Raw genomic sequence first — 11,226 nt, forward strand, 5'->3', positions numbered from 1 at the left:
AGCTCTTTGTTTAAAAAAAAAAAAAAATCACTTTATTAGGAATTATTTTTAATGTGAACTACAAAAACAGAAAATGACAGCATGAATAAGACTATTGTCGTCACACTCTTTACAGGTGTGGTCTACCACATGGATGAATTCCATTTGGAGGTGATGGGAATCAGGAAACACAAGCACGTTATTTATTTTTTTACAATATAAAACAGCAGTGGCGCCATCTATCTGGTACACCAGATGGAAACCCATGCAAAACCCTCCACACTTCATTGTCCTCACTTTAACATCAGGGCAGAAATCTTCAGCTGCCAAATCAGTCAATTTTTATACACATGGCGCAGAGAATAGGAGGGAGGAGTTGGGGAAGAAAAGAAAAAAAAAAGATGTCAGTGTTTACTCTTCTTTGACTTTTTGTGAGATCGATGTGGAGACCTTGATTTGGAGCGGGATTTCTTAGCTGATTTCTTGGGTGTCCTGGAGCGCGATCTCCTGGATCGTTTGGGTGTGCGAGGTGATGACGGTGATCTAAATAAGAAAATGGCAAAAATAAACAAAAAATGGGAATACCCAGAAAAGCAAATATCAAATTTGTTGAATATTCAGGTCCAGGACTACATATGTAGCACTTTACTACTCTTAGTGACCACTTCAAGCACATTGAGTATGTTAAAATGTTAATATTAGTAGCGCTTAACACCATCTTACCTCTTGGATGACTTTCTGTTGCTGGATCGAGGAGAGTCTTTATGAGAAGAACGTGAGGATGTGTCTTTAGAGTATGATCGGTCGGAGCGCTCTGATCTTTCGGACCGCTCTGAACGAGGTGAGGACGACCGGCCTCGTCTGCTGCTGCTCCGCGTTGGGCTCGGTGATCCACTGTGACGACGCTTCCTATCAACCGGAGGGGACAAATATCTGTCACACAGGAAATTAAATAAATCCAATGTTCCATGAATGAAAGAAAAAAAGAAAAACCCTAGATCCACACTTTGAATCACTGAAAGCACGCAGCAATTAAACAAGTGTCTGACCTCTCCTTTCTGGTTGGTGTGTCCTCCTTCTCTTTTTCCTTCTTTAACTCTTTCAACCGTGCCTCAGCTTTTTCCTTCTCTTTCTTTTCCTTCTCTTTTTCCCGCTCCAGTTTTTCTTTTTCTTTTTCCTAAAGGGATTAAAAAAAAAAAAATCTCTTATTAGGTTTTGATTTTTTTTTTTTCACGGCATGTAACAATTATAAACCAGTAATAAATGATCAAAAGTGTGCATTTTTCTTCCAAACTTTAAGTACACCTGATCCAATACACACCTTTTGTAGTAGTTTGTCCCTATAATGTTCCACCTGCTCCTGAATACTCTGACCGGGCTTCTTAGGTCTTTTCCCAGACTCCAGCTCATCCTGGAACTTCATGACTTTAACCTGCATGGAGAAATACAATCAACTATTGTTGTATACTGCCATGTGCAGTCTGAGGTCTGTGGTATCTGTAAAGTACCTCTATCTCTTCCTCACTCTCAGCACTATTATTTTCATCCCTTCCTGTTTCCCTGTTACAATTCACAGACAACCCTGTTCTAATTGGCTCTTTAAAAATATGGTATCAATTCCGGCGTCACTTCAATTCAGTCTCTGCTTCTGCTCTGACCCCAATCTGCAACAACCACCTCTTCCCCCCGTCCCTGGTGGACGACTCCTTCCGTATATGGGCAAGAAAAGGTATCAAATGGTTTTATGACTTTTTTAAAGATAACATTTTTCTCAGTTTTAGTGACCTTTGTTCTTTGTATGATTTGCCCTCGTATCATTTGTTCCACTGCTTTCAAATAAGACACTGTGCATCTTCTATCTTGCCAGAGTTTCCAAGTCAGCCTCTCAAGCCTTGGTGGGAAGACTTGTTCCAGTTGAAGCCTCACAGTAAGGCTCTAATATCACAAATATATACTTTAATTATGGCATCGGGCAATTACTCAACCGAGAAGATTGCTTCGAGTTGGGAACAGGAACTGGGTCTTCAGTTTGTTGAAGGTTACTGGGACAAAGTAATTGACAAAATTCATTCCTCAGCCTCATGTGCAAGACTCTCCCTTATTCAGTTTAAGACGGTATACAGGTTACACTTCTCAAGATCTAGACTATCTAAAATATACCCCGGCATTCCTGACCTGTGCAACAGATGCAACACAATCCCCCGGCAATTTAACTCATATGTTTTTTGCCTGCCCGTCACTTCAATTATACTGGACTTTTTACTTTGAAGTGCTCTCTCATGTTTTGAGCGTTACTCTCAAACCATGTCCACTAGTTGCCCTTTTTGGCGTTTCTGAGGACGCCATCCTAAACCTTAGTCGTAAGCAACTGGATATTATCGCTTTCACTTCACTGCTGGCACGAGGTCGAATTTTGCCTTCTTGGAAAGCTCCTCACCCTCCAGCCCAATCACGTTGGCTGGAAGATGTTATGTTTTTCTTCCTTTTTCTTTTTTTCTGTTTTATTGTTATCATCCGAATTTTAATGGCCTAATCTGTCTTGATATATGTCTTTGTATCGGTTGGTACTTGCTGTATTGGGCCTGATATGTCAAATTACACATGCAAAACTTTATAAATAAAGAAGGGGGGGAGTACCTCTATCTCTCTGAGCTTAGAGCGCTTCTCCTCGTTCATTTCAGACATCTTTGACTTAAAGTCAGAGTCATCTCTGATCGGGTTGGAATAGCTCTGATTATCTTCTGAACGAGGGCTTCTGTCCTCATCACTGTCCGCATCGTCCCTTTAGAGGTGAACACAATTAATTTTTTTAAACAAAGGCGTGTCAAGGCATTCACAAAACATCAAACTCAAAAGGCAAACACACACACACACAAAAAAAACCTTACTTTTTTGTTTCTTCTGGCTGCTCAAATATCTCCCACTTGGAGGTTGTCACAGCTGAGGAGCAAACAAAGGCAATTATATGAGTCAAGTAATTGCAAAACCCTCACGCCAGCTATGATAACATAATGTAGGTAACAACTAATCTGACACTTTAAAAGGCCTCACCTTGAGATTCTAACTCTGCCTCATCCACTGCTTCCCATTTCGATGGTGCTACCTTGAAGGGAGCATCCTTGGACGGATCCACTATATTAACAGAAAGAAGAAAAAAAAGAAAAGAACTGAGTCGCTGGGAAATTGATGGATCCAACAGCTCTTGGAAACATGCTTTGCTATTGTATGCACTACTCACAAGGTATTCCATCTAGGTCTTCTTCCATGGACTTGATAGGAACTCCATCTAGGTCATCCAGAGGGGCTCCATCGATTGGTGCCCCATCAAGGGGAACTGAGTCAATGGGCACTCCATCCACGTCCTCCAGTGGAGTACCATCTACATAATCCCCGATAGGAGCCCCATCAATGTCGTCTGCTGGCTCAGGCTTGATACAAATGTAGAGGAAAAAGAAAAAACATGGAAATTTAGTAGCAGCATGGTAAAATTTCAAAGCAATAATAATACAATAACTTTAATGGTACTGAAAAGACTAAATAATAAAGCCTCACTTACCTCCACAACAAGGCTTACAGGCTCCTTCTCCACAGCGAGGTTTACTAGACCAAGGAAGATGTTCTGCAGCTTGATAAGAAAAGGGTCAGGGTACACAGCCCAGTCCTCCCATGCCCGGAAACATGACATTACCCGTTGCTAGCGCACACACACACACACACAAAAAAAAAGAATTAGGACAAAAAGAGCTAAGTAACCTGGATGTTTAAGTATATAAATTATCAAGGCTGTGAAGTTTACTTAACAAGACTTGGTACCTTGAAGTTTTCACACTGAAGGTGACCTTGTATTGTTTTGTAAGTTGCGTTTAGGTCGGCGAAAATCTGGCAGAGTTTTGTCTCAAAGCTATTACGAACAAGGAAAGAGCAATTTATTTCCTGGGAAAAAAGGAGTGACTAAGTGAAATTGATGATAATATGGTTCAAGTATACAAACGACATAACTTACTATTTTCTGTAGTAAGATGCATTGGCTACTTTGGCAGAAGAGTTATACAGCACATCAGAAACTAGATACAACCGTGCAATCTGAAACACATCAAAGAGCAAACCGGAGTTTATGATTCTGGAAGGGTTTTCGGGTAATTCTATAAACAGGTTGTTATCAAAGTCTTTCTCTTCTTTTGGTCAATGTCTTGCCTTCTTGGGTAAAGGGGTCTTTAGGATGGAGAGGGACTCTGTGATACACTCCACAATTTCTTCAGCAGCTTCAGCATGGCTGAGACAGAACAGCATGGCCTCTGCAATATCTGCCCTCCTGGGAGTCAAACCACGCAGCATCTCCTCTAGTTTGTCCCGCTCCCTGCAGAGATGAAGGACAGTGAGGACAGAGTGCATTTAACCCAGCTGTTGTCTGCACTACTGTACTTTTCATATCTGTCTAGGGCTGTTCATATAACGATATATATCGGATGACGATATAAAAACGTCTATCGTTTCATTTTACGCTATCGTTTGTTTCGTGGTGTCGCAAAATAAACTGTTTATGGCAATATTTTTTCATCGTTTTGATGGTCACTGTAGTGGCTATATTAATTTCTTAAAGTTATCTCTTTCTCTTATATTTAATATAACCACACTACAGACGGACAAGTGCCTGTTTTTATGCGTTGTCGTTAGCAACAACGACGGTAAAACCATCACGTGTCCGCTTGTTTATGTTCCACATAAACCTTTCACAATAAAGCTCAAGATCCTGTTGAGACTTTTCAAAATAAACTGAATCACGTGAAAGAGTATGCAGATTATTTACGGATGAAAAGCAAAAAAGAGCCGCCAGGTGCTAAAAAATAAACCTTACACTCAAACGTTAGAACAGGCCCGCAGCACGCCGTGTAATAAACACTCACAAAGAAAACGGCGGCCGCTACAACTTATGTCTAAAAATGCATCCTTTAATGCATCGGTTAAAACACTCGACTCCAGGTACACGACGCCCAGCTGGAAACACTTCATTCAAGTTGAGCTGCCAGAGATTCACATAATTTACAGAAAATGTTAAATCTTTGTGATTTATATCATTATCGGGACGATAGATGTCTTATATCGGGATATGAGATTTTGGTCATATCACACAGCCCTATATCTGTCACAATAATAAAATAAAAGCCAGGACCAAAATAAATTAAAGCTTCATTTGCGTGGCTGCTTTTTTTCTTAATACACCTAAAATTTTAACAATAAAAGTCAGTGTTAAGAAAAAAAAAAGTATTTCTGTCCACTGAAACTGTAGAGCTCCAGAGAGGGCATGTTGGGGTAGGCCTGGGTTTTCAATTGCAAAGCACAAGTTTATTCCATTACAGTTGACAATTCAGGTTCTCACTTTGTGTTTTTACATTTACTTTCATGTTAGATTAGCAAAACTGTAGAGTGCGAGTGCAGGCGTGAGCTGCGAGTTGATGTTAAAATTAATGGATATGCAGAGAAACTTGACTATCCTGCCGATTTCTAAATACTGAGTCACTACTCAGCAAAGTATTAACAGTTGTAACAACACTGGAGCAGGTGGGAACATCAACAAAGCCAATTAGAAATCAAAGCATGACTCCAGTGTTCCTTCAAGTAAAGACCTCAGAACTTCTGCAATTTAGCAAATACAACATAGATGTAACAGAATATAAACAAATATTCTTACTCTTCTTTTAAGCAGCCTTTCCTATTGGCCTCCTCTTCATCTTCCTCCTCCTCACCGTCATCGTAAGGACCATGGAGGTACGGATTAAGAGGAGGTGGGCGCCACAAAGAGCCATTTTTAAACATCCTAAAGTCATCTGTTCGCCATTTGGCTGGTGATTCACCCTGAGGAAGTAATAAATCACAGTGAACACATTGATAAAAAGAAGAAACTTAGTGGAATGGCTGGATCCCCCTGAAATTTTGCAACTTTTTTCAAGATAGAAAACTAACCTGCAGTATGGAGTAGAGCTTCCATCGGTAGTATACATGTGCTGGGCTCTGGTTCTCAAATAAAAACCTGTCATAAAAAGACATACACAACCTTTGTAACTCAGCACATCATAGAATTTTAGCTAACAGAATAACACTACATTTCTATTGTGCAGCTAAGCTCACCTGTACATGGGATTGTTGATCTCTCTGTTCATGATCATGGCTTCAAACATTGGTCCTTCACGCACCACAAACTCGATCATTCGATGGATGAGAGAGAGCAAATTCCTACAAGAAAAACACAGTTAAAGCAAACGGATTCAGACTGGACGGACTCTTGAACACTACTAAAACCTCCCAATTAAAGATTAATTTATTCTTGGTGGTCTGACACACTCAACAGGCTGACTAGGCAAAGACAATTTATGTCACACAATGAAATGCTGCAAGCATAAATGCAGCTGTATTGACCTATACCTGAATAATAAATTTCTACTGTGATATTATATACTTGGTACAGAACGATGGCTAAATCACTCTAAAATCTTACCACAATACCCATTTATTATTTACTATAGCGACGGTTTAAATGACGGGGAATATGAGACAACAGATGACTGTCAGAGTGTGTCACATGACCAGGAATAAATTAACCATCACTGTGGCTACACCTCTGGGCCTACATATAACATCAATGAATACACGCAAAAAATAAAAAATATGTATATAAAAACATTTTGTGACAGTACGACATTCATGTCAATTAAAAAAAAAAAAAAAGGAAAAGAAAAGCTTTTTTATTGCATCTACTAAGGTCATGCCTGTGTTCTTTGAAGCTACAGTGCAACAGCTTTTAATTACATTGCACTGCTCGGAACCTTCATATAAAATATCTTTAAGTTCAAATTTCACAATGTGGGGGTGAGTGGAATTGGGAACAACAGGAGCGAGACATTAATAAGACACCGTACTAACAGGAATATTTGTCAGTACAGTGCCTTTCAATTCCCACTCTTTCCTACTAATGTAACGTGAAAAAGCAGTACATGATCTTTGGCTTAAAACGGGTTATCTACTAGTGGAGTTGGTACCGACTTAAAACTGTGCAAATGGGAACGTTAGAAGTTCTTCTGTGATAATTTGTAGAGGAAATAAATTGTGCAGGCTGCATACAATTAGCCTAAAGTGGCCAACAAGACAAAGGATGTCTTTCATTTGACAACACAAATCACATTTACTTGTATTGGAGCCGATCGTACCAATGACGGGGTAAAATTCTGTATACTTTCCCAATCCATCCCATGATGCTTTTCAGGTCCCTCGCTGCTGCAGACAGTTCAACTTGTGCTGCTCACCAAGGCCAATGTCAAAGGTCATATATAGACTAATGATGGCAGGTTTGGATTTGTCAGCAGGAGCCAAATTTACTGAGCTCCTCATAGTGACAGAGGCCAAGGGGGGAGACGGTCTGAGTGAGCAATGGTCAGAGAACAGGTTTTCACAACTACGGATCTAGAATCAGCAGATCATGTATGTAGCAGAGTACAACATCACTAAAGTTGAGAAACACGATTTAATGTCTATGTATGGAGTGGGACTGTGAAAGTAATGATATTTTTCTCTAAATAGCATAGTTATTAAGATCTATAATGATGTTTGGCTACACATGTAAAGAAAATATGAATGATGGAGGGATGTGAAACAAACTTCAGTCAGTATTATTCTAGGTACTAGTATGAAGACGCCGTGCAGCTGCCTCAACCATTGCTCATCCACACTGACCAGCCCCCTGTAGCATGCAGTGATCAAATGATCAAACGTATTAGTTTCATTATGGGATGTTTTTTTTTCTTTCTAAGTTTGTACACCAATTTAAAAAAAAAAAAGAAAAACATGTACCTTTCTGTTGGGATAACCACTTTGACTATGGCTTGCGACAGAGTCTGTATATGAAGTCACATCAGATAATAAACATAGAATGTGAGTATTGTTACAAAGGCAACAGGTGAAAAATATAAAAAATGCATTTAAAAAGTGCAAAAAGACAATAACTTTCCTTTCCTGCTGTCAGTTTTACTAGAGGCCAAACAACCCTGATACTTTACCACAGTAACACCTCTTTGTAACACTGAGCATTTTGCACACATTGACATTTGATAATGACACTTTCTTACACACAACAACTAATTCAAAATCTAAATCCTGTACTGACTTGCTTATTATGACTAACATCTTACCACCACAATTAACAAAACATTGCCATATCCCATGAGAAAATCCTAGGCTGACGTATTGAATTACCTTGTCGAACTCCTCCTTGTTTTTAGGTGGAGGAAGCAGAGGAGCATTGGGGTTCTTTAGCCTCTCTCGGGGCTGTGCGTTGAATGGGAGGCCAGAGGGAGGCGGGGGGAGTGTATGTTCCATCATAGAAGGAGGGATATAGATGGGATGGGGTGGAATGGGCACACCTTTTCCCCATCCTAATTTCATCTCAAAGTTCATTATCATCTTTCCTATTATGGGAGTAAATGTGCATTAAATTATACACGCACATGTGAACTGGAAAGAAGATAAAAGGATGTAATATAACAACTTAATAAAAGAATTCGAGATTCGTACCATTTAAGTTTTTGAGTGCTCGCTCTGCATCCCTCCTGTTCATGAAAGCCACAAAGCCACAGTTCCTCTCCCGAGCCCTTTCCTCATCTGTCCTCGGCCACATGATTTTCACACTTGCCAGCGGGCCATACCGGCCAAACTCTTGGCACAGCATCTCTTCGTTCATCTATGAAGTAAATGATACAAATTGAGAAACACAGACATTGCATAAATATTTCCCATTCTGAATTAAGGGCATATGTAGCAAATTTTGAAGGAATAGCAACATGCTTAAGCCCCTCCTTTTATGGCATGCTTTACATTACTTCCACTTCATGCATGTTTAGATACAAACCTGTGGATTGATGTTTCCAAGGTACAAGTTAGTAGTGGATGGATCTCCAACGTCATGGGAACCTGGTGCACAGTCATCCAAAACTGCAGACACAGAGAAAAGAAAAGAATTTCCTGCTGCTGTCTGACAGGACCAACATTATTTTCTTAGCAAGATAAAGGTATTCACGGTCACTATATTAAGTCAAAATTACCACTGGACGGACGGTTTCTTCGTGAAGAACCATCCGCTAAAAGAAGCAGAAAAGCAGTATAAATTTTGTTTCAGGGTAGATGTGGACAAAGGGACAGAGGGTGGCGTAAGGCAGGAAAGGGCCCTGTCAGGCCAAGTTAGTGCACGTAAGGCAGTCACGCGACTTAAACAACACTTACAGGAGCGTCGTCCATCTGTCCCAGAGAGCGGTTCGAAGCGACTAACACGTCCTTTCATCTTGTGTCTTTCATCTCTCTCTTCCTGTATTCTACAAGACACAGACACATATCACAGCTGATTAAAATCTGTGTTTAATATATTACAACTTTAATAACCACACCAAAAGTCTTAGGAACATCTAATCTCTGCCACTAAAATATTTTAACACCTTCCTGTGTTAAAACTTACTGTTTAAGTTCTTCTTTGAAGAGCTCCAAATTACTCTTCTTCTTTTCCTTTTCACTGCTCTTCTTTAAGCCCTACAATGAGGAAACCAGGTAAGTGTTATTCAATGCAAAAGTTAGACGAGATGCTTCTCATTCTCAGAAACAGTACTTACATGCCGTTTGTCTAATGCTAAAAATTGTGGCGGAGTTTCCAAAGGCAGGATGCTTTTTGGTTGGGTCTCAAAACGTGACTTAGGCTTGTACAACTTTCCTCTCTTGTCATCAGCAGCCGCTTCCTCTGCAAGGAGAAAACCTTTTTTTAGTTTTCGCCCTCCAATCACATTACTGTTTCAATTTCCGAAGTAAAAAAGGTTTGGTGAACTGTTCTTTAACATTTGCATATTTTGCAATCAGTTTGAGAAATATATAATGCAAAACGTATACCTTTCGTTGCATTTGCAATGCCACCACGGACAAAAGCTTTGACTTTTCCCTCCCCTCCTCCTTCAAAAGCAGCAAGAAACTCCTCATAAATTTCAGCTGCCGCTCGTTCATCTTCCTGAACACACACGCGCACAAAGGTGTCAAAGTAAATAAATCATATAAATCTCTAACAGCTATTACTCATGCAGAGAATATTGTGCAAAAGGAAAATCCATACTTACTTTTTTCTTTATTTCATCTTGTTCCTTTTTGCTGAGGGTTCTCTTTGCCACTGCCATCTTGCCAATGCTGAAAGACTTCAGTTTGCTCTCAAGCAGCGCCTGTACATGTCAACAAAGTATGGTTGTTTTCACCAGGTATTTAATAAGCACACATTACGACTATTTAATAACTGGAAACAACCACGACTTGTTCAAGTAATGTTGAGTCCTGCTATTATTATTATTTAATATGCCTAACAATTATCCCGTAAACGGGTAACTTCAGCGCGGACTGTAGCCGCTGGTTTATAAAGTCGGCTGTATTAAATAGGCGCCGGCAACCGTTACTCAGACATTTAACACTAATTATTTAAGTATAATACATTACACATTTACGACCAAGCTGCAGCTGGAGACCAGGAAAGATTAAGAAATTAGCTAAATTAACAAGAGGCCTAAGAAGTCGTCTTTTGGTGCAGCGCCACGGACTGAATGCATTGCGCTAAACGGCGAATGACGGTTAGGCCCCAGCTCCCAAATGCTTAATTTACTATTTCCACACTGAAATATACAACCACTGTACGTCATCCAGAAGACAATGCACGTGTAAAGCTTGTGATTTGCGAACAAGTTTATTCCTGTGATAACTGCTTCCATTAATCCAGTTTATGGTGACCAACACATTAGCTTAGCTTAGCTAAAACCAGCCAGTGTGGCTGCGGCGCCTCAGTTAGCCGTAGCGCGGCAGTGTTAGCAGACACTGTTGCGCACCTCCCTGTTGTGGTCTTTTACAGCAAACAGCTAGTGCTGTTCAAGCACAAGATTATTTGCACAGTTCTCATTACAACAGGTGCAAGTGAGCTAAAACAACTACAAACTATAAGTTTACCTTAGCGCTAGCTTTCTGAGAGCCACCAGGCGTTCGGTCCGCCATCTTTTGTGGAACTGAAATGAATCGATCGCCGAGCTGATGATAGTGGCAACTGTGAAACTCCAGGCGTCGCAATCAATCACAGAATCGCCGATGCTTCCCATCTCTCTTCTTTCAGTTTCTCAAGCGCGACACAAGGATTCAAAATTCTATCACGTACTAAAACTATAAATATGTATAAATTAATAAAATTAATAC

General features: G+C 40.1%; 1 protein-coding gene across 3 annotated transcripts; it reads right to left on the reverse strand.

Annotated features, from left to right (window-relative positions):
- Window positions 1–9: 9 nt before the first annotated feature.
- On the reverse strand, window positions 10–11,091 carry u2surp (U2 snRNP-associated SURP domain containing). Of its 3 annotated transcripts, none has more exons than XM_085287044.1 (26): window positions 10,987–11,091; window positions 10,119–10,217; window positions 9,898–10,012; window positions 9,627–9,751; window positions 9,476–9,546; window positions 9,247–9,335; window positions 9,069–9,104; window positions 8,876–8,958; window positions 8,542–8,707; window positions 8,224–8,435; window positions 7,822–7,865; window positions 6,106–6,210; window positions 5,941–6,007; window positions 5,669–5,832; window positions 4,174–4,336; window positions 3,983–4,062; window positions 3,793–3,880; window positions 3,536–3,673; window positions 3,218–3,407; window positions 3,031–3,111; window positions 2,868–2,919; window positions 2,617–2,761; window positions 1,301–1,411; window positions 1,029–1,156; window positions 703–888; window positions 10–522 (listed from the first exon to the last, which is right to left on the reverse strand). In XM_085287044.1, the coding sequence occupies exons 1-26, from the start codon at window positions 11,029–11,031 to the stop codon at window positions 384–386; spliced, it is 2,922 nt and encodes a 973-aa protein (XP_085143170.1). In that variant the 5' UTR covers window positions 11,032–11,091; the 3' UTR covers window positions 10–383. The 3 variants fall into 3 exon arrangements, with proteins under 3 accessions (XP_085143170.1, XP_085143169.1, XP_085143171.1); XM_085287043.1 differs by having other exon boundaries at window positions 703–912; XM_085287045.1 differs by lacking the exon at window positions 9,069–9,104 and having other exon boundaries at window positions 703–912.
- Between the last annotated feature and the right edge of the window lie 135 nt (window positions 11,092–11,226).

Source organism: Mchenga conophoros, linkage group LG9, assembly GCF_057382185.1.
Source record: "Mchenga conophoros isolate Kocher_MC1m ecotype Shallow Benthic linkage group LG9, M_conophoros_male_GT1.1, whole genome shotgun sequence".
In the NCBI taxonomy this organism is placed as follows: Eukaryota; Metazoa; Chordata; class Actinopteri; order Cichliformes; family Cichlidae; genus Mchenga; species Mchenga conophoros.

Bases quoted from the DNA above. Each gene is read 5' to 3' on its own strand.
- u2surp (XM_085287043.1), bottom strand. From the start codon at position 11,031: ATGGCGGACCGAACGCCTGGTGGCTCTCAGAAAGCTAGCGCTAAG. The intron at 7,866-8,223 runs GTAATTCAATAC...CTTCATATACAG, and splicing joins ACAAGGAGGAGTTCGACAAG to ACTCTGTCGCAAGCCATAGT. The intron at 6,211-7,821 runs GTACATGTTTTT...TTTTTCTTGTAG, and splicing joins GTGGTTATCCCAACAGAAAG to GAATTTGCTCTCTCTCATCC.